The 23651-nt window shown below is 45.2% G+C and overlaps 1 protein-coding gene across 2 annotated transcripts in view; it reads right to left on the reverse strand.

Moving 5' to 3' along the window:
• Positions 1-23651, reverse strand: part of Thsd4 (thrombospondin type 1 domain containing 4) — a 567279-nt gene that overhangs the window by 273443 nt on the left and 270185 nt on the right. For both annotated transcript variants that reach the window (XM_087905294.1, XM_087905295.1), the window contains exon 7: positions 12350-12486. In XM_087905294.1, the coding sequence (XP_087761420.1) occupies positions 12350-12486 (137 nt within the window). The remainder of the gene's footprint in view (positions 1-12349; positions 12487-23651) is intronic.

A 23651-nucleotide genomic window follows, 5' to 3' on the forward strand; every position in this document is an offset into this window, starting at 1 on the left:
TCTAGGCCTGTCACAGGTAAGCTCTGAATCCTACATCATCCCACAAGAGCCTTTGACTAAAATGATGTTCCTGACCCATTTTTTTGACCTTGGCACTCAGCTGCCTACTTGCAACTACCATTTGGAACTGACCAGAAGGATGACCTAGCACAGAGAATCCCCTGTCAATGGAGTTGATGGGGTCAAAATGTGGGCTCTGGGCATATATAAGGGTGACATACCTGTGCTAGCTGGTTGTAGGGGCTACCTAGGAGCACCTGGTAAAAAATGAACAGATTCTATGAAGGTAGAAGGGTCCTGCTGCTTCCCGAGGCAGTCTTGTGCACGACTTGTCACTTAAACACGCCTTCTGCGTGAGGACTGTGTGCTGACACACTGCGAGACAGTGGGAAGATCAAGGATGAACAGGACAAGATCGCCCGCAAGGTTAAGGTGCTTCTGGGCATCCACAGGGAGGCAGACATGCAGACTAAAAGGGGCAATAGAGAATGACCGGTGTAAGCAGGCATGGTGGTATATACCCAGAAACCCAACACTTGAGAGGCAGGGGCAAGAGGATCAGGAGGTCAAGGCCAGCCTGGGCCATGTAGTAAGATCTTGTCTAAAGAAAAAAAGGGGGGGGAGGGCAGAGAAGAAGGCCTCTTGTCAAGATCAGAAACTCAAGAGCAGGTTCAAGGAGGGAATAAATATAAGGAACTAGATTTGATGCCGGGCGGTGAGGAGCACTGTACCAGTGTGTTGAGGTGAATTGCTAAGTGTGGAGCCCAGGACAGGGGGAGGACAGATAGAAGAGGACACACGGACTCTCTTGCTATATTTCTGTTCTGGTTTGTTGGATTTTCTGTTGAATTCTTCAGGACTCCTGACTTGTGGCATCTTAGCAGCAAAGGGGCGCAGGGCTGATCTTGTCCACGACTGTGCTTAGCAGAAACACCCCCTCTGCACTTGTCTCTCCAGTTTGTCAGTCTGCCACACTCAGCCTGGACACTCACTGGTGTCTGCCACTCTGTCCTGGCTGGCTAGTCGCCAAGCTGAGACAGGGTCTCATTCACCGTAGCCTAGGTTGGCCTTCAACTCACTACATTTCAAGAGGGTGACCTTGATTTTCTGATCCTCTGGCTCCACCTCCATTGTGCTGGGTTTACAGGTGCCCACTACTATGCCCAGTGCTACACAATGTTGGAAATGCTTTCTGCACGCCAGACAAGCCTTCTCTCCAGAGCGCTGCATCCCTGTGTATTAGCGCTTTCCTGTATTAGCTAAAGATCAAAGCCTTGAGCTGGGGTGGTTGGGGGATTGTCAGATTCCAAGCTGACAGGAAGTACTTATCTTTCCTTCTAGCATTTGCCTCGGACATTCTTCTCGTCCAAATGCACAAATAAGCAAGAACATCTTTTACACATCTTAAAATATTTTGAAATCTTATTCATTCAACACTGAGTCTGTTAGCTAAGTGGTGCGTGTTTCAGAGTGAATGGGGCAGAACCTGGCTTTGAATATAGCTTTTTTTTAAAAAATGTTTTTCAAAAAAGTACATCTTTAAAGCCTTTAAAATGAAAAACAAAATCTGGATGGTGCAGTTCTGAAAGTTGTCAGCAGGGGGCTCCCGACAGTGAGAACACAAGGGGCAAGGGCTGGGGGTTGTGCTTCACACCACTGTTTTGTTGTTGTTTTCTTCCTTGAGAACTGAACGGCATTTTCCTCCTAGCAAAAGTCAGCGTTGCCTGTTTCCTAACCCAAGTTAATGGCCTAGCAATGCCAGCAGTTCCCTTGCACATAAACGAATGTTTTCCTGTTTCTTACAGTTCAGACCCAGCTGGTCAGCGGGGCAGCCTGGGTGGAGAGACCCTGGGGCGGAAGGGACAGTGCTGCCCTTCACCTTCTTGTTCTGAACAGTATTTCTGAGAACCCAGGGAAGTCGGACAAGAAAGAGGGAAGGAACACAGGACAGGAGGGAGTCGGGGCTCTGGTCCAACCTCCGTCCACTAAAGAAATACTGCAAATTCAGTAAGAAAAATAGAAAACCTTCCACTTTCCTCCCACCCAACTCAGGACTTTGGAAGACTTCAAATCTAAGGGAAGAGTATAGGAAAAGTTGGCCCAGGTTGGGTTAATGTCAATCTCCCTGTTTCTTCCGTCTGTATATTCTACATATTAATGGATTCCATCAACAGTTTTTATATACTAGTCAGTTCGTCAACACTGATCTTAAGGTCAATGCTCTGTCCTCAAACTGAGCACGGCTTAGCAGGGTGCTCAGGTGTGTGAAATGTCTGACCGATGCACACACACGAGCGCACATGCGAGAGACTAAGGAGGGCAGGGAACCGAGAAGCCGAGGAGCAAATGATGCCGGCCAGGCTCAGGGACACTGCCCTGCGGAGAGAGCTGCTACCAGGAAGGCAGAGGAGTCAGAGGAACGGTCCTCTGTAACAGGCCAGAGTGCCAAGGGTCAGACGGTGCCAAGGGGCTCACGTGCACCTTTCAGTTTAATCCTCACAACCTTGTAGGGCCAGCACTGTTACCAATCCCACTTTATAGAAGTGAGAAATGAGGCTCAGAGCAGTCACGTGACTTTAAAAAGAGGAGACCTAGCCTGGGAAGGGCAGCTGAGGAATCCCTCCTGAATGGCATGCTATTCTCTCAGGGCAGAAGGACACTCTCCCCGGCTACTCAAGTCTTCTGTCTAAACTCCTCTTCCTCCTCCTCCCCCTTCTCTACTTCAGAGACTCAGAAGCAGGTGGCTCCCTTTATCTGAGGCTCACAATTCTTTATGTCTTCTTATATCATAAAGTGGTTCCTTAGGTTCCAGAATCCAGTCACGACACCCAGGGCAATGTCCATACCCAGTCACCTCGGTCGCCACTACCCACACAGATGAACCTGGCCACATTTTCACACCATCGCTTGCCTGACACCACTATTACTGCCGCCATCGCCCCCACCATCACCCTTGGCACGGTCACTCAGGACTCAGTCCCCACGCCATGCTGATCCCAGCCCTTTCCGGTGCAAACAGCTTCCTTTAATTCTCCAGAAATTGTAGGCAGTGGTGCGAGCCTCCCAAGTTTACAGATTGATTCTCAGAGGCACGTGGGACCCACTCGAGGCACTTGAATAATATATTTATACTGATATCTTGTTGGGGAAGTGCTAACATAAGGCTGATTTTAAACAAACAAACACTCATCTTACTAATTAAGTTCGGGCAACAGGTTTTTTTCTGTGCATAAAGTGCCTGGGTGCTGTCCAAGGCTCTTGGTGTTGTCGTAAGGAGAATTCACCCTTCTAGTTCTTAGTGCAGAACTCTAGTTCCATTTGTTTCATCCTGTTCCGTTTAGTCTATTGCCACCTCCCAATGAAAACAGTAATTTATGATAGACTCCTTGTGGGCTGCTCTAAAGCTCATGCAATCCCGCCATTGACCACTAGATGTCACTATCAACTAGTTCTAGAAAGCTTTACGCACCAACCCTGGAAACATTGCTTTCAGCACCCAAAGTCTCAGGCAAAGTGTGATATGACCTGACCTATCTACAAAGGCCAAAACACACGGTAAGACACGGGCTTCCGATAAAGCATTACAGGATCCCAGTTGCAATCTGGGGGAATCAAATATTTGCTTTTATTAAATTCTTTCCTACCATCAAGGCACGTGAAGCGCCGTTAACCCAGCAGGCACTGTGTTTTATTTTTATAATGTATTTGAAGATCCACGTTGTACACACATTAAGTATTTAAGTTAGACTCCTAGAAACTGACAAGGAGCACAGTGAGGGTGGGCATGTTTTGAGTTTGGAAGTGAGCCTCACCTTGCAGGAATGAGGACCCAAGTCTGGTCCTCAGTGTGGTGGCAGGTGCATGTAGTTCCTCCAGCACTGGTAACGTGGAGAGAGGTGGGTGGATCCCTGAGACTCGCTGCTCAGCTAGCCTAGCCTACTTGGTGAGATGCATGCCACTGAGAGAGATCCTGTCTCAGACACAAGGTGGACAGCATCCGAGGAACAACCCTCGAGGACAGAGCAGCTCCTGGGGATGCCCTCTGGCCTCCACACGCATGTGTAGATGTGTGTGTGCATATGTGTGTGTGCATGCATGGGTACTCACAGCTTCCCCCCCCCCCCCGCTACTTCACCTATGAATGGCTTCTCACAGCTCTCTCAGGAGACAGGAGGATTTGTCCTGGGAACACAAGGCTGAACTGGAAACCAATGCTTGGATGGACCCATGCCTCTTCAGTTCTTTAACAGAGCCGCTGGCCATCACTGATGGCCATTTCTTGCTGTGGAGTAGGGCAAGCACCCTTTCCTCGGACCCTCCACTTAGGATGTGAGGAGACGGAGTGGAGAATATGCCCAGGTCATGCCTTGCATTTCACCAGGAAGCACAGAAGGGAGAGGGGGAGAGGAAGACTTTCTGCGTCATCAGAAGACAGGTTGATGCACCTAAAAACTGAAGTGATACTGGAGCTGGAGAGATGACTCAGCAGTTAGGAGTTCCTAGCACTCTCCCAGAGGACCCAGGTTCAGTTCCCAGTACCCACATGTCAGCTCACAACCAGTCCGAAGGATCGATGCTCTCTTCTTGCTCCCAAGGTACCAGACATGCACATGATGCAGACATACATGTATGGAAAACACCTATACAGTACAATAAAAATATATAAGTCTTTGTAAAAATGTGATCCGTGAAATAGAATAAAACATAAGAAGGTCCTGCCTGTTTACTAAAAGGCAGTAAATGACGTCAGAAGCCAAGCCATGCTATCCAGGGGAGCAGTGGTTTCCCCACCCTACAAATTTAGTTTGTTCTGAAATCAAGAATTATATATAGTCCCAACTGCCCACTGACCTTTGTTCTAACCTACTCCCATCTTGCCATCTGGAATTGTTGTAATTCTTGCGATCATTGCCCTAAAAGCCTCAGGAAAAATCATTTCCCAAAATCAAGTAAAAGTACAATATAAACAAAAAGGTTTGCAGCCAGGTTGGTGCACCTGTATTCTGAGCACTCAGGAGGCTGAGACAGGAGGATTTCAAATTTCACAGACAGCCTAGGTGAGAGAGAAGAGAGAGAGAGAGAGAGAGAGAGAAAGAGAGAGAGAGAGAGAGAGAGAAACAGAGACAGAGAGACAGAAACAGAGACAGAAAGGCAGAGAGGTTCCATTAGAATCGGTGAGAACATCAGTGGCAGAGGAGAGCAGGCTGTCTTTCCTAACCTTAACATGCTTGTGTGTTTTATTTCTTTTTCAAAACATATAGTATATGTGTATGAATAAATGAACAGTCTAACAGAGTAGCATAAAAGTCCAAAACATTTATGTACCTACAGTGACAAAATCTCAAAGACCACCAACAACAGTGAGTGTAACTGAGCGGCCACCTGAAAAACAGCAAGATAAAATCCACACCTCACGAGACACGTAGGATACATTCCAATTGGATTCATCAAAAATGTAAGAATGCGGGCTAGAGAGATGGCTCAGTGGTTAAGAGCACTGGCTGCTCTTCCAGAGGTCCTGAGTTCAATTCCCAGCAATCACAAGGTGGCTCACAACCATCTGAAATAAGATCTGGCGCCCTCTTCTGGCGCACAGGCATACATGGAGGCAGAATGTTGTATACATAATAAAAATAAATAAATAAATTTTAAAAAATGTAAGAATGCAAACACACAGAACCATACGTTACTATCAGAAACACAGGAAAGGGAGTCTCACCACATATCCAGGTTGGTCTCAGTCTCCTGATCCCCGTGCCTCAGACTCCTGAGGGCTAAAAGTAGAAACGCATACCACCACACCCAGCTTGAGAATTCGTTATAACTTCACAGTGTGGAAGGCCTATGGCACAAAATCCTTAATCACAAGAAACCTGATAAATTCCCCACGTTCAAAATTTAAAACTTCTGCATGAAAAGAAAGAAAATCAGCAAAGGACAAGGTCAATAGGCTACCTAGCCCCACCCCCTAAAAACACTCTTGCAATATATAACATAGAAAAGAAATGTCTGGTGTATGAAACATCCCTACTGCTAAAGAAAACGGTCCACAGCTGAATAGAGGAACGGGCAGAGGATGCAAGAGGACAGGTCATCTAGAGGAATGTAAACAGGAGATGCCTGGGTCGGGAGGGTTCGTGCAGCATGGACCAAGACCAGCCAAGTCAGGAGTCTGGGGCCCACATTTAAGGAGACCTTGCCAATCAGCCAGTGCCTCCTAAAACTTTGTATCCCAGGTACCTCACTCACTTTAGGTCCTTAAAGGTGTGAAAACATACGATCCCACAGAGAAATAAAATTGACTAGAGGTACCATTATTCACTTATCAGAGTGTCAAAAGTCCAATTGGCTATGAAAAATGGCCTCATTTGTTGGTGGTAGGCATCCCTATCAATAGTGATGTCCCTGTCAATCACTCTAGGGAGCTATTTGCCATGCAGCAACTATTAACATTGCAAATTCACACATACACATCATTTTTTAAAAGGCTTATTTTGTGTGTGTGTGTGTGTTCACACATGTGCACGCACACACATGTGACACATGCCTATAGTGTCAGGGCTGGGGAAGTGGAGTCGGGAGAAGCAGAAGTTCAAGGTCATCCTTAGTTACTTAGTGAGTTCAAAGCCAGCCTGGGATGACAAGACCCTGTATGAAAAAAAAGCTAAATGAAAAATCATGTCCTATATTTTTGTCCTCTAATGCTGACATCTATCGAGGTGTGGAGCACCCCAGCCTGTCTTTCCAGAGGTTTCCCACCAAATTTGTGGTGGTAAAGGGATACTAGGTTCACTCAGACTTTGGCAGAAATTTATAGGGAATTCCTAAAGATGGTGTTGAGATGACATACGTCCCCTTCACATCTTCACCAAGACATCCAAGCCAGGCCCCACTACGACCATCACTGTGCTAAGAACACTATGCCCGTAGCAATAAGAGTCCAATCCCACAAGCTACCAGTAGCTGACACAGGTTGCTTCTGCAAAGACATGTACAGGGACCCAAAGGAGACAGGTTACTTCGCCTGGGCTGGCTAGTGTTTGCCAACTTCACACAAGCTAGAGTCATCTAGAAAGAACAACCCCAGTAAGAAATTGCTTCTATCACATGGGCCTGTCTTTGGGCACGCCTGTTGGGCATTTTCTTGGTTAATGATTGATGTGAGAGGGTCCAGTCCAATGTGAATAGTGCCACTCCTGGGCAGATGGTCCTGGTGTACATAAGATAGCAAACTGAGCAAGCTCTGGGGAGCAAGCCAGTAAGCAGCAGCCCTCTATGGCCTTGCCCTCAGTTGCTGCTTGCAAACTCCTGCCTTGAGTCCCTGCTTTGCTTTTCGTTCAATTCGAACTACAACTGAAAGTGGAAACAAACCCTTTCACAGTGCCCATTAGCCCCTTAGTCCAAATAGGCTGCATGGGCTGTTCAGGCCTTGCATAAGTCTCTGAACCCCTGATGCTTTACGTCATGGCTTGGGAACAGTACCTACAGGTGTGACGGTATCAAACGAGCATTGTATAGCGGTTCTGCTCCTGTACCAAGACAGATGATAGCCACAGTGCCAGCCTGTGCTTTGTTTAGGGGCAAGGCCACAGTGGATGTTTCCCCTCTTCCTAGTACTAAGTGACAGGTACCACCGCTGCCAATTTAGATGGAGTACTGCAAGATCCCCATTCTTCAGAAAACCATGGGAAAGGCCATGATCCTTGCTCTCCCTCAGGCACTCTAGCCAAGGAGGGGCCATTAGGACCACACGGGAAGCTCTGGGCATCCTGTCCACAATCTTACCCACAGACCCGCTTTTATATTGGACATCCAGGATGGCCTCATATTCTATTCCTGACTCACTGTATCATCCTGTTTCCAGGGGAGTCTGTAGAGACTTAGACAATGACTTAGTGGAGATTTCCATTGCTAAACCCAGCACATGTTCAGGAAGATGTAAGGGCCTCCTTAGCTAAGGATAGCCCCATCAAGAGACCAGATTAACTATGGGCAGAGAGCAGAAGTAAGTACAAACCTGGCAGCTCAACATCTGCCAGCTCCTGCGCGCCTCATGTGAGTCAGGTCTTCCTATTCTGGCAGCTGGAGGTCAATGATGCTGCCTCCTCTTGTCACCTGGACCCTGCGCTCCTCAGACACCTCGCTGTGACAGTCCACTTAATGAGACTTTCCACAATTATTCATGTTTTCAGGACCCTGGGACCTGCCAAGAACTCCTCCAACTTTGTAATTATTTTGCCACTCAACAGACTTTTTATTTTCTTTTTCCACTGGGCTTCAAGCTTAGTATGGTAGGAACCGTGTTGGCCTTTTCCATTGTTTTAGTGCCAATGCCTAGCCCCAGTGTGTGGCAGGGATCTGCTAGCTGCTGAATGGATAATTATGTGTAGTACTGAGGATAATATAGAATTATATATGACAGCTGGTAGGCAAAGACTTAGATACCTGAAGAAGACGGCAGCCATGTCTCACGAGAGGCAGTGGGGCCTCCTTGTGGTTAGAAATCATTTAAGCTGCAGACTCAACGCTCCTGTCAAAACAGTGACTGAGTCACCAGAGCATCTCCTCACACTTATGTACCCTAGAAGGGTCTGGACCCGCAAAAGACTTGGATTTCAATGAAGCATCATTTGCACTATCATTGTACTCCTCTGTGCACTATCATTGGTGCACTTCCCCTAAGAACACGAGAAGAAATCCCCTAAAAGGGAAATCCTGTCCATCATGATTTGGGAAGGCAAAGGGTCATCTTACGGCGTGAATATGCAACCTGCCACAAAAATATCCATAAAAATTCTTTAACATTCACTATACAGAACTCACTGGGTTGCTTCCCAGATTCTCCTTGGAGTGTCCAGTGAACTTCTGTTCTGTCTATGTCTCTACACTGAATTCTTCACTGCAAGAAGACAAAACCCAAGAGACCCCTATAATGTTCATGTGTGCATGTGTGTGTGTGTGTGTGTGTGTGTGTGTGCATAAGTGGAATCAAACATATATTAATCATGAAATCAAGACAGACTTAACATGTTAGGGAGTTGTCCGAGTGGCTAAGAATGAGAGAAAGAATACTCAACAGAAAAGAACCATACAACCAGGGAAATTCACCAGGTTTATGCTGTTTCAGCTCTAAAACGTTTGAAGGTAGTTGCCACAGGCAACGCCTCATTTGCTGGAGTCCTGGAAGCTAGGCTACCGTACACGGCTTCACACAAGGACTTTTCGAGCTTATCTGAAGATTCTAGTGGGGGAGCACAGCTACTCTTGTACTCTTGACCAAAAAAAGTTCTTCCTTTCTCAGGGTGGGCCACCCCCTTGGATTGTGTAGGAAGCTTCAGGAGGGTGCAGCAAGGGAGGAAGGAGGCACCTGCTAGCCTGCAGGATCAGCCTGCAGCCAGGTCCGCTCACATCATTCAGATTTTAGGAGGTCCTGAGAGTGGAGCAAGGGCTGCAATTATGATCCTCTATTAACTGTACTCTTGGTTCTTTTAAGGAGAGGTTTACCGACAACTTCTCAGTTTGCTTATTCATTCGTATATTGAAGAAAATTTACTGAATAATTTTAAAAAATTAAGCACTAAAGATAAAATATATATGATCACATATAACACACAGACACACACTCACCATAATTGTCTTTCTGGTTGAGGCACCCAGGCACTGTTGACATAACATGATAGCCTTTTAATGTCACCAGCACTAGGTTCCCTTAGAATGATTTGCTGGAGCAGCAGAGGGAGTCCCAGTGGGGCACCTAAGCTTGAAAATCAAGGAAATGAGAAGTCTTCCATCCTTCTCAAGGCTGAATCAGAGACGCAGCTGTCTAGAACAGATTACCCAATTCAATCAGCAAGTACAATTCTAAGCGGAGTCTCCATGAGGCTGGCGAGATGCTTACTGCTGAACCTTTGGATCTGAGTTCCAACCTCAGGAAACCAGAAGCAGGAGGGAATGGTTTTTCCAAGTTGCCCTCTAGCTTCTAAATGCATACCAACTACACATACTCACAGAAAAAAAAAAGTGTATGTGTGTGTGTGTGTGTGTGTGTGTGTGTGTGTGTGTGTGTAGACGAACCCACTAACCAAAGCTGGTAAGCAAAAGAGAAGAGACAATTTAGAGCAAATGGACAGAGAAATGGGTGTGCACCTATTAGCCCCAGGGCTGGGGAGGCAGAGATAAGAGGACAACTGGAACCCCCTAGCCAGCTAATTTAGCCTTATCAATCAGCGAGTTCCAGGTTAAGGGAGAGATCCTGTCTCAAAAATGAAGGCAGAAAGCAACTGAGAAAGATAAGCTTGTCAACCTCCAGCATCTACATGCATATAACACACACACACACACACACACACACACACACACAGAGAGAGAGAGAGAGAGAGAGAGAGAGAGAGAGAGAGAGAGAGAGAGCAAGCATATAGTACAGGACTCGGCCCATGGCGCACCTCAGAAGGCTCTTTGCTGGCTCACAGCAGCGCTAATGCTTGCCCTGTTGGGGTCTGTTTCGCAGAGCACTGACTCCTGGGCTGTTTGTGTTGTGATAATCTTTTTATACACTGCATGAAGATGTGTCTGTTTAACAGACCTGCCTAAGGCACCTTCTGATTGGTTTAATGAAGATCTGAATGACCAGTAGCTAGGCAAGAGAGGACAGGCAGGATTTCCAGGGAGAGATAAAAAATCTAGGAAAGAATCCAGGTGCCAGAGATTTACCAGCCAGACACGGAGGAAGTCGGAGATATGGTACTGCGGAGAAGTGACGAGCTACATGGCAGAATGTAGATTAATATAAATGAGGTAATTTAAGTTTTAAGAGTTAGCTGGGAATAAGTCTAAGCTAAGGCCAAGATTTGGAATTAATAAAAAGTCTCCGTGTCATTATTCAGGAGCTGGCAGACCAAAGAAAGACCCGTTATAGGTTTAGCTCCTCCAAAAACAGTTCATTCACATGAGATATTAAGGAGAGCCTCTGTCTCAACTTCCTTCATTCTCCATCCAATATGACCAACACCGCACTTAGCAAATGCTTTTACATTTTAGTTGAAACTTTCTCATGGAAACAGCACCGAAGGATGCATCTTCTCTGCAGATTAACATCATAATATAATTCAGGAAACTGAGACTGCAGGGATCTTTGTGACCATGGGACGCTGAGGCAAAACTCAACAGAATTCATACCAACATGTTTCTCTTTTAAAAGAGACGTTTCTAAGCCACTGGGTGGGGGGGGGGCATTGGAGAGATGGCTCAGTGGGTAAATCACCTGCTACGCAAGCAGAAGGTCTGAATTTGGATTCTCAGCGTCCACAAAAAGCCAAATGTGGGAGTACAGTAATTCTACGGTGAGATGGGAGGCAGAGGCAGGAGAATCCCAGGAAGCTTGGACCAGCAAGGCTGGATGGAATGCCAGCAGAACACAAAACCCTGTCTCCAAACAAAGTAGAAGATAAGGACCGCCACCGGAGTTGTCCTGTCCTCCACGCATGTGCTGTGGAAGAGGCATGCAGCTGCATTCACACACACGAATACATATACAGAAGGGTTTGAGTTTTTTGTTTTGTTTTGGAAGGCGATGAGGGAGGAAGTTGTACATAGAGATATATAAATTGTACTTTATTAGCTTTGATATTAAACACACAGAAATTTACATTCAAAAACATTATACCCAAAGGGCTTCTCCTTGGATGAAAGCCAATCCGGCCATCCTTGGCGCACTAACTGAAAAAGCATAGCAGCCTATTTTGCACGGACAACAATTAGGCCTTAACTCCAGAGGTACATTTGTAGACGAAAGGAGGGTAGAGGACCAGGTAAAGACACATGTAGTTATGAAGTCTGTGCTCTCTCATTTAAGATGCATGTTTTTAACTAAATCTAATCCACGGAATGTGTGGTGGGGAGTTCATAGAGTAGATTTCAGAAGCCTGAGGAGGTGGGAAACTTCTTGTTTAAAGTCCACCTTCTGCTGTAAAAGGTGCTCAACAACTTTCCTTTGGAAGCTTGCCTCAAATGGGGGAGGCAGGATAAAACACACCATTCTCTTAAAATGTCACTCACACATTGACGACATCCTTTCCAACTAAGACAGCCATGCCCTTTCTACAACCTCGACTTCATAGGTGGAGAAGGAGCACCAGACATCACCAGGAAAGACAGTGTCGAGTGTCATGGCCCCTATGAAATATACAGTGTGCAAACAGACCGGTTAATGATTGAAAAGCTAGCATGACACGGCGATACTCTCAAAGACCAAACGCTCTGAGCCGACAAGCTGGCTCACCTCAGCCCTGCGAAACCATCAGGCACAGGTTAAATACCCGCACCACAGACTCCCAAGCCCAGTGGCACTTACCTTGCACTGTCCCGAGACACAGATGGCTGTGCCATTCTGATCACAGGGGGTGCCATCAATGACCTTCTCAGCTTGTCGCACGTAGAAGCGGTAGCCGGCGGCCTGGCAGTTCAACTCACACTTGCGATTGCCCTTTACTACGGAAAAAAAAGGAACAAAAATGAGGTATGAGTGACCTCAGCTCTGTAGAGTCAATCCTTGCTCTTCCACCTATTTTTATGGAGATAAACTTTACATAACATAAAATTATCTGTTAGAATGCAACAACACCAATCACAGAAAGCCTACACACTCATGGAAATTAAACAGTGTTCAATTGAATCACCCTTGTGTCAAGGAAGAAATAAAGAAAGAAATTAAAGACTTCCTAGAATTCAATAAAAATGAATTCACAACATACCCAAACCTATGGAACACAATGAAAGCAGTGCTAAGAGGAAAGTACATAGCACTATATGCCTACATAAAGAAAGTGGAGAAATCTCACACTAGTGAATTAATACCACACCTGAAAGCTCTAGAACAAAAAAGAAGCAGGCTCACCCAGGAGAAGTAGATGACAGGAAATAATCAAATTGAGAGCTGAAATCAATAAAACAGAAACAAAACAATACAAAGAATCAATGAAACAAAGAGCTGGTTCTGCGAGAAAATCAACAAGATAGACAAACCCTTATCCAAACTAATCAAAATGCAGAGAAAGAATATCCAAATTAACAAAACAGAAATGGTGGGGGGGTATAACAACAAACACTAAAGAAATCCAGAGAATCATTAGGTCGTACTATGAAAACCTGTACTCAACAAAATTGGAAAATGTAAAAGAAATGGACAACTTTCTGGATAGGTATTATTTACCAAAATTAAATCAGGACCAGATGAACAATTTAAATAGACCTATAACCCCTAAGGAAATAGAAGCAGTCATTAAAAGTCTCCCAACCAAAAAAAGCCCAAGGCTGGATGGTTTCAGCGCAGAATTCTACCAGAACTACAAAGAAGAGCTAATACCTATACTCCTCGATTGTTCCACACAATAGAAACAGAAGGAACGCTGCTAAACTCTTTTTATGAGGCTACAGTTACCCTGATACACAAACCACACAAATACTCAACTAAGAAAGAGAATTACAGACCAATCTTACTCATGAACATTGATGCAAAAATTCTCAATAAAATACTGACAAACCAAATCCAAGGACACGTCAAAAAATCATCCGCTATAATCAAGTCAGCTTCATCCCAGAGATGCAGGGATAGATCAACATATGAAAATCTGTCAATGTAATCCACCATATAAATAAGTAAAGAAAAAAACCACATGGTCATCTCATTAGATGCTGAAAAAGCGTTCAATAAAATCCAACACTCCTTCATGATGAAGGTCTTGGAGAGATCAGGGATACAGTGAACATATCTAAACATAATAAAAGCAATATACAGCAAGATGACAGTCAGCATCAAGTTAAATGGAGAGAAACTCAAAGAGATTCCACTAAAATCAGGGACAAGACAGAGCTGTCCACTCTTTCCATATCTATTCAATATAAGACTCAAAGGTCTAGCTAGAGAAATAAGACAACAAACGGAGCTCAAGGGGATACAAATCAGAAAGAAACATTCACTATTTGCAGATGATATGATAGTATACATAAGTGACCACAAAAAATCTACCAGGGAACTCCTACAGCTGATAAACAACTTCAGTAATATGGTAGGATACAAGATTAACTCAAAAAAAAAAAAAACAGTAGCCCTCCTATATACAAATGATAAAAGGGCTGAGGAAAAAAAATCAGAGAAATATCACCCTTTACAATAGCCAAGTAACATAAAATATCTTGTGGTAACACTAATCAAGGAAGTGAAAGACCTGTATGACAAGAACTTTAAGTCTTTGAAGAAATAAACTGAAGAAGACATCAGAAAATGAAAAGATCTCCCACGTTCTTGGATAGGTAGAATCAACATAATAAAAATGACAATCTTACCAAAAGCAACCTACAGATTCAATGTAATCCCCATCAAAATCCTAACACAATTCTTCATAAACCTTGAAAGAACAATACTCAACTTCATGTGGAAAAACACAAAATTCAGGATAGCCAAAACAATCCTGTACAATAAAGAAACTTCTGGAGTCATCACCATCCCTGACATCAAGCTCTATTCCAAAGCTGCAGCAATGAAAACAGCTTGGTATTGGCATAAAAACAGACAGGAGGACCAATGAAATCAAATCAAAGACCCTGATATTAATCCACACACCTATAAACACCTGATTTTTGACAAAGAAGCTAAAATTATAAAATGGAAGAACGAAAGCATCTTCAACAAATGGTGCTGGCATAACTGTATGTCAACATGTAGAAGAAAGCAAATAGATCCATATCTGTCCCATGTACAAAACTCAAATCCAAATGGATCAAAGACCTCAATATAAAGCCAGCCACACTGAACCCCATAGAAGAGAAAGTGGAAAGCAGCCTTGACCGCATGGGCACAGGAGACCACTTCCTAAATATAACACCAGTAGCACAGACACTGAGAGCAACAATTAATAAATGGGACCTCCTGACACTAAGAAGCTTCTATAAAGCAAAGGACATAATCAATAAGACAAAACAGCAGCCAACTGAATGGGAAAAGACTTCACCAATCCCACTTTGGACAGAAGACTGATCTCTAAAATATATAAAGAACTCAAGAAACTAGACATTAGCCGGGCATTGGTGACACATGTCTTTAAGCTCAGCACTCGGGAGGCAGAGGCCTCTGTGAGCAAGCTCCAGGACAGGCTCCAAAGCTACAGGGAAACTCTGTCTTGAAAACCAAAATCAAACCAAACAAACAAACAAAACTAGAGATCAAAATACCAAATAATCTAATTTTAAAATAGGGTACAGATCTAAACAGAGAATTCTCTACAGGAGAATCTCAAAGGGTTGAAAGACACTTAAGGGATTGCTCAACATTCTTAGCTATCAGGAAAATGCAAATCAAAATGACTCTGAGACACCATCTTACACCAGTCAGAATGACTAAGATCAAAAACACTGATGATAGCTTATATTGGAGAGGATGTGGAGTATAGGGAACACTCCAGCATTGTTGATGGGAATACAAACCCATGCAGCCACTTTGGAATTCAGTATGGCAGTTTCTCAGAAAATTGGGAATCAATCTACCTCAAGACCCAGCAATACCACTCTTGGGCATATACCCAATGGATTCACACTCATACCACAAGGACATTTGCTCAACTGTGTTCATAGCAGTGTTATTTGTAAAAGACAGAATCTGAAAACAACCTAAATGCTCCTCAACTAAAGAGTGGATAAAGAAAATGTGGTACATTTACACTGTGTAGTAGAGTACTACACAGTGATTAAAAAACAATGACATCTTAAAATTTTCAGACAAACGGATGGAATTAGAAAAAACATGTCCTGAGTGAGGCAGCCCAGACCCAGAAAGATGAGCAGGGTATGTACTCACTCATAAGTGGATATTAGACATAAAGCAAAGGATAACCAGCCTATAGTACACAACCCCAGAGAAGCTAGGTAAGAAGGAGAACCCCATGAGAGACATACATTTCCTTAAGTGTCTTTCAGACGTTTTAGATTCTTCTGTTGAGAGTTCTCTGTTTAGGTCTGTACTCCATTTTTTTTTTTTGTTAGATTATTTGATCTTTTGGTGTCCAATTTCTTGAGTTCTTTGTATATTTTAGAGATCAGACCTCTGTCTGACGTGGGGTTAGTGAAGATCTTTTCCCATTCTGTAGGCTGTCGTTTTGTCTTGTTGACCGTGTCCTTTACTTTACAGAAGCTTTTCAGTTTCAGGAGGTCCCATTTATTAATTGTTTCTCTCAGTGTCTGTGCTGCCGGGGTTATGTTTAGGAAGTGGTTCCCTGTGCCAATGTGTTCAAGTGTACTTCCCACTTTCTCTTCTGTAAGGTTCAGTGTGGCTGGCTTTATGTTGAGGTCTTTGATCCATTTGGACTTGAGTTTTGTGCATGGTGATAGATATGGGTCTATTTTCATTTTTCTACATGTTGCTATCCACTTATGCCAGCACCACTTGTTAAATATGCTTTCTTTTTTTCCCATTTGATATTTTTGCTTCTTTATCAAAGATCAGGTGTTTGAAGATGTGTGGATTGATATCCGGGTCTTCTATTCGGTTCCATTGGTCCTCCTGTCTGTTCTTATGACATCTCCTTTGGGTTTTTTTTTTTTTTATATCCAGGCCTCATCCCAGTATAATGTTCCCCACTCCTCTTCCCTTCTCGGTAACATCACTCTGGAAAGGTGTGTGTCTGCATCTATACCCACACACATAAACAAACAAACTTACAAGCTTAAAAACGATACAACCGTGTAGGTCTTTTGTTTATTTATTTATTTTTGTTTGTAAGACAGGATTTCACTTGGCCCAAGCAGTCTTCTAACTCACTGTGTGTCCTGGTTTGCTTCCTGTAGCTGCAATAAAGACCCTCATGATCAAAAGCAATTTTAGGACGAAGGGGTTTATTTTCACCTTATACTCCTTGTTGAAGGTGAGTTAGGACAGGAACTCAGGGCAGGAACTGAAGCAGAGACTGTGGAGAAGGTTGCTTACTGGCTTGCTCTCCAGGATCACATTGAGTTGCCTCTCTTATTAATCAATCAATCAATCAATCAATTAATTTAAAATTGATCTTTTCTCATTTTACATACCAATCCCAGTTCCTACTTCCTCCTCTCCTCCTGTACCCCCCACTTCACCCCAACTTCATCGCCCATCCCCTTCTCAGAGAGGGTAAGACTTCACATGGGGAGTCAACAAAGTCTGTCATATCACTTTGAGGCAGGACCAAGTCCCCTCCCGCTATATCTAGGGTGAGAAAGGTATCCCTCCAAAGAAGCAGGGAGGGGAGCAGAGAAAAATGTAGAGCTCAATAAATATCAATAAAAAAACAAAGGAGAAAGTGAGCTGGGTGCCAGCCTTCCTCTCTCTGTGTCCTGACTGTGGACACCATGTCACTAGCTGCTCCGCACTCTTTCCCACGATTGTCAGCTGCACCCCCAAGCAATGGGCAAGGACAAAACTGTCCCTTCCTAAGTTGGTTTTATCACATATTTTCGAGGCAGCAACAAGGAAAGTAACTAATCCACATGGTATAGGAGGGTCTTCTGTCTATGTGTTACTTTCATTGGTTAAATAAAGAAGCTGCCTTGGCCTTTTGATAGGCCAGCCCTTAGGTGGGTGGAGTAGACAGAACAGAATGATGGGAGAAAGAAAGCTGAGTCGGGTAGATACCATGGCTCTCCTCTCTGAGATGGACATAGGTTAGACTCACCCTGGTAAGCCACAGTCACGTGGTGATAAACAGATTATTAGAAATGGGTTAATTAAGATGTGAGAGTTAGCCAAGAAGAGGCTAGATATAATGGGCCAGGCAGTGTTTAAATGAATACAGTTTCTGTGTAATTATTTCGGGTGTAAATTAGCTTGGAGCCGGGCAGCGGGAAGTGGGCCGCCGCTCCTTTTTACTACAACCACGCTTTCTTGTCTTCTCATCTGTCACCTGCCAACAGCATTCCCTACCTCAGACTCTTTGTACCTTTGTCACCTTACACAGGACCTGGTACACAGCAGATGCTCAGTGTGTGCTAATTGCATAATGAGAAACAGTCTTGCTGTTCCCAAAAGAAAAAAAATATATTTCATATCTAAAAGAAACAGCCAAGCCAAACACTGATTTTTCAAACTGTTTTTTGAAAACAATATAAATTCCATGCTTAGTCACAGACAGCAGGTTCAGGGTCATGCCTCTGTCAAAAACCCAGACTAACAGATTTGGTAATACTGGCTTTTTTCCTATACAACACAATACATCATATTTTCCCTAGAGTGGCTGCCTGCCTGTCACAGCAATGAACTTCCTTCTGTTCCACAGCCACTAGATCCTGCTAACAGGAAAGGACAGAGGCTCTGGGACCACAGGGTTCAGAGAAAGTCGAATCCTTTGTGAGCATTAGGATGTAGCTTACAAGCCCAGAGATTGCTTTCCTGCTTGGGTGATCTTGGAAAACTAACTTCACAGAATACTGAACACCAAGATGGACATGTCTTTGGGAATTTCCCCAAAACCAAATCATTTTTATTGTTTTAATAAATCTAGGGGTTGAGGGGACAGCTGGCAGGTGTGAGGCACTGGGTTCTGGATCCAACACAGAAAAACTGGGGGGAGGGCAGGTAGGTGGGTGGAAGCAAGGGAATGCAAGCCTAAACAAGGCTCCTCCCGCGGACACTACACCTGAGTGCAGTGACCACCGTGGTCAAAGAGGATGTCAGATCCCTTGGAGCTGGAGCTACAGCAGTTGTGAGTCACCTCACATGTGCTGGAGCAAACGCCGGTCCTCTGCAAGAGCAGCATGCACCATAACCACTGAGCCATCTCTCAGCCTCATGACTTTTCCGATTTATTCCTTTCTTCAGGGTCCTCACTCTGTGAAGAGCTAGCCAGGACTGTCTAGGTACACTGCAACTTTTTTTTAAATCTGAGACAGGGCTTCTCTGTGTAGCCCCGGCTGTCCTGGAACTCACTCTGTAGACCAGGCTGGCCTCGAACTCACAGAGATATGCCTGTCTCTGCCTCCTGAGTGCTGGGATTAAAGGTGTGCACTGCCACACTAGCTACAATTTTATTGCTACTTGGAGAATGTCCTGCCTGGTTTTATGCCAACTTGACACAAGCTAGAATTACCTGAAAGAAGGGAAGCTCAATTGGAAAAATTCCTCCGTAAGATCTGGGGCTAAGGCATTCTCTTAATTAGTTATTGCTAGGAGAGGGTCCAGCACATGGTTGGCGTTGCCATTCCTGGGCTGGTAGTCCTGGATTCTTTAAGAAACCAGGCTGCTCCCTCCACACACTCCCACCCTCACCATCAATGCCTGAGGCAGGTGGGAGGGCTGGCCCTGAGGTCATCAGAGCAGTAGAACTGGTCCTGTCCCCAACCAGCTGCACCACTCAGGAGAGAAGGCCCTACCCGTCAACCTAGGCAGCACAGTAGAGCCAGTTCTGTTGGAGGTGTAGGTGAGCCGGTCCTGAAATTGTGAAAATGGGAAAGCTGTTCCCATTACTGCTCTGATATGTGAAGGCATGAGCTGGAGAGGTGCCCTCCACCTTCCCCCATCCATCAGCACCTGAGGCAGGTGGGAGAGCTGTCCCTGCCCTTCACCAGCTGCAGCACTGGGGAGAGTGACCCCACGCCTTGCCTGGGAACACAGTAGCGCTGGCCCTGAAGGTGTAGGTGTGGGAGATCTGACCCCGAGGATAGGAAAGTCAGGGAACTGGCCCCACCCCTTGCTCATTGCCGCAGGGTGTAACTAGCCAAGGCAATGCTGGAGAGCTAACCCAGGCTGACAAACCCTGCAATCAGGCCCAGAACCAGGGTTATATGTTGGTCCACCCCAACATCCACTCTATCTGTGATCTGGTGGAGCACGGGGGAGGGAGAGGTTGACCAGTGTCAGTCCTGTGGACCCAGGACCAAAGGATCTTCATGACACAGGGCAGCAAAGGGATATCCAGGAAGACGCCTTTAATCCCAGCACTCGGGTGAGAGAAGCAGGGGGATTTCTGTGAGTTTGAAGCCAGGAGGGTTTACAGAGCAAGTTCCAGGACAAGCTCCAAAGCCACAGAGAAGCCCTGTCTCGAAAACCAAGAGTCCCAGTGAGGGCCCAGCATTGACGGTACAGCAGAAACAAGAAACCAGAGGTCTTGAACTGGACTTATGATTCTTTGCGATAAATGACTGCATGCAAAAGTGCATGGATAAAGGGGTTTACTGCTTGACCCACTGTTACACTGCAACTTCCACAGTGAGATTTTCCCCTTCTTCCTTTTCTTCCCCTTTTTTTCCTCCTAAACTGTATTCTATTTGGAAGAGGGGGATGGGTGGGATTGGCAGACATGATGTGAAAGACACAAAGAATAAATGAAAAGGAGGTTAGAAAAATCAATAAATCTTTAAGAAGAAAAAGGAGAGAGAAAGGAAGGAAGGGAGGGAGGGAGGGAGAGAGAGAGAGAGAGAGAGAGAGAGAGAGAGAGGCTGAGCAGATAATGGGAAGCAAGCCAGTAAGCAGCATCCTCCATGGCTTCTGCATCAGCTCCTGCCTCCAGGTTCCTGCCCTGTGTGAGTTCTGAACAGTGCTGTGGAAGTGTGAGCAGAACAAGCCCTGTCCGCCCCGGGTTGCTTTGGCCATGGTGTTTCATCTCAGCAACAGTCACTCCGACTGAGACAGAGAAGTGCAGTGGTTGGGGGGGGGGGAAATAAACATGAGACAGTGGAGTTGGCGGGTTGGCCTCAGGCCTGAACTCATTTCCCTACAGCTCCAACCTGGCACTGGGCTAGACCTCTGCCCCTGCGGCTTACATGGTGACCCCTTCTTCTCAGATCTGCACCCTAGAGCTCACGTGACTTCCTGAGACTACCACCTCGTGTCCTGTTGCCTTAGAGAACATCCTAGAGCTTCTGGGCAGATTTCATCCAGGCTCCTCTGCTCCCTGCATAGCTATCTATGCACACTAAAGCCCCCACACTGTCTGCAATGCCTTTCCAGTTCAAAACAAGGTATCAATCTTAAATCGGTGAAGGGCTCAGAAGGAAGTCTGGGAAACAAGAAGCCAATATCATTCCGATTTCTCTCTCTGGAACAGAAGTATAACTCTAGGACTGTGAAGCTCAGTGGCTGAGCACATACATTTTTAACAGATGGAGATCCCAGCACTCAATCCCAGCACTACTAAAAATAAAATACCGCAGTTCCGATACTGGGCATTTTCTCTCCGAGCAGATTCGCCACAGATTAATAGTGCAGGGGGGAGAAGAAAGAATCAAAAAAGGAGTCACCAACTAGCAGCTGCAGGTTAAGTGCCAATGGGCACACATTTCTTTCCCACGTCCCTCCTGCCCGTTCCTCCCCCTTTCTGTTCTGCTCTGCTTCCCAGTGCTCCCCTGGTTCCCATGGAGAGCCCTTGACCCTTTACCCATGAGAAGAGTGGTTCTGGGTTTGTCTGTGGTGGTCCCTCAGCATCGAGTATCAGTTGGTAACTTGCTGAAAAGCAGACTCTTCAAGGAGGTTCCCAGACCTCCAGAGGGTGGAACCCTGGGGGTGAAGCCCCGCCCATCTCCAAGTTTTGGAGCCACTGTTCTCAAGAACTGTCAGTCTGGGGACACATCTGGAAAGTGATGAGCAATCTTGCTTAAGCCCGTGGTGTCCAGATCCCACAGCTAAAATGAAAGATAATCCTAGGAGGGGTGGGAGCTGAGTAGTAGAATACCTGCCCGGCACAAAGGAAGCCCTGGCTCCGTCCCATCACCACAAAGGAAAAAACTGCAAGAAAATATACCCCAAATACAAGCATTCTCTTTAGCTGCAGTTAGGTTATTACCAGGAATCAGAATCCCTGGTATTAAAAAGTCCTCTGGGCGTGCATGAGCTAGCTTGTTGGAGCCTATTCCCTATGGTGGGATGCCATGTTCAACCTTAAGGTAGCGGGGTTGGGCCTGGTCCTATCCCAGCTTAATGTGCCAGACTTTGTTGACTCCCCATGAGGGCTCTTACCCAATGGGAGGAGTGGATGGGGGGTGGGCTGGGGGTGAGGCAAGAGGGGTGGAAGGGGGGATGGGAGGGAGAACTGTGGCTAGAATGTAAATTGAAATTAAAAAAATCAAAATAAAATGCATTCCAGGCTAAAAGAAAAAGAAAAGTCCTCTGGTCAGGAGAAAAATGCTCACAAACATATAAGAAGATCGAGACTACTTAGAAAGAGCAGCCAGTAGCTGAAGAACTGACTACGAATACGTCTGAAAAATTTAAATTACTTACTGAGCTCTGTCTTCTTGGAAAGATCCACTGGCACAATAGTTTTGTTTCTATTTTTTGTTTGTTTGTTTTTTAACTAATAAACCCAGAGCTGGGGAGATGCTTAGCTCATCACATGCTTGCCACAAAAGCATGAGAACCTGAGCTTGGGTCCCAGCATTCACATAAAACCTGGGTGTCTATAACTCCAGTGCTGAGAAGGAAACTCCCGGCTCACTGGAGTTCCCCGCCAGGCATTCAAACCAATCATGACACTCAGTTCAGTGAGAGAGCCTGTCTCAAAAACAAAAAACAAACAATGAAGGGGTAAGACATCCAGCATCAACCTCTGGCCTCTGTGCACTTATGTATTACACACACACACACACACACACCAAATACAGACACATAATATAGGCTGTATATTACATACAAACTCAAAAATACAAAGACAACAGAAAAGAGTTAACAGTTGCATTTCAAAATCCAGGAAACAGAAGTTCCCAGGAAAGCTGGTCTTAACTGGGAACTGAAGCTTAGCAGTTCAGAATCTCCAGGGGACGCTTTGGAAAGAGGGGACAGTGGGGACCTGCAAACATCACTCTGCAGTGGGGATTATGAGTGGCGGCTACACTTCCCAGGACGGTTGCCTCATGCTCTGGAAATCAACCTGCACACAACACAGTTCAGATGCTGGCAAAGACATCTAGAGCGGCTATCTTCTATCTTTTTTTTGGGGGGGGGTGTTAAGACAGGGTTTCTCTGCATAGCCCTGGCTGTCCTGGAACTCACTCTGAAGACCAGGCTGGCCTCGAACTCAGAGATCCACGTGCCTCTGCCTCCTAAGCACTGGGATTAAAGGTGTGCACCGCCACACTTGACTTTGGAGTGTCACTATCTTAATGGCTATCTTAATTCTGAACAAAATGGATTGTTGTAGAATATTAAGATGCGTCACATTTGTTTATGCTGTGGAACATTTTGTTTAATGATGCAAAGATGTGTTGCATTCTTTTATGTTACATGTGTTTAACTCTGTGAAGTTGGGTTAATTTGCCTGTCTAAAACACCTGATTTGTCTGATAAAGAGCTAGCTGGGCAGAGAAAGGACAGGTGGGGCTGGCAGGCAGAGGGAATAAGAGGAAGAAAAAAAAATCAAGGTGTGAGACAAGAAGGGGCCAGTCACCCAGCTACACAGCCGGACATAGCATAAGAAGGAAGAAAAGATACACAGAAATAGACAAAGGTAAAAGCCCAGAGGAAAAAGGTAGACAGGATAAGTTAAGAAAAGTTGGCCAGAAATTAGCCAAGCTAAGGCGGGGCATTTGTAAGTAACAATAAGGCTCCATGAAATTTATTTGGGAGCTGGATACTGGGTCCCCCAAAAGAGCTGAGAGTAGAAAACACCCAACAATGGACCTGAAACTGTCACTAGTCACCTCTC

Source organism: Myodes glareolus, chromosome 4 (assembly GCF_982192425.1).
Source record: "Myodes glareolus chromosome 4, mMyoGla1.1, whole genome shotgun sequence".
Lineage (NCBI taxonomy): Eukaryota > Metazoa > Chordata > Mammalia > Rodentia > Cricetidae > Myodes > Myodes glareolus.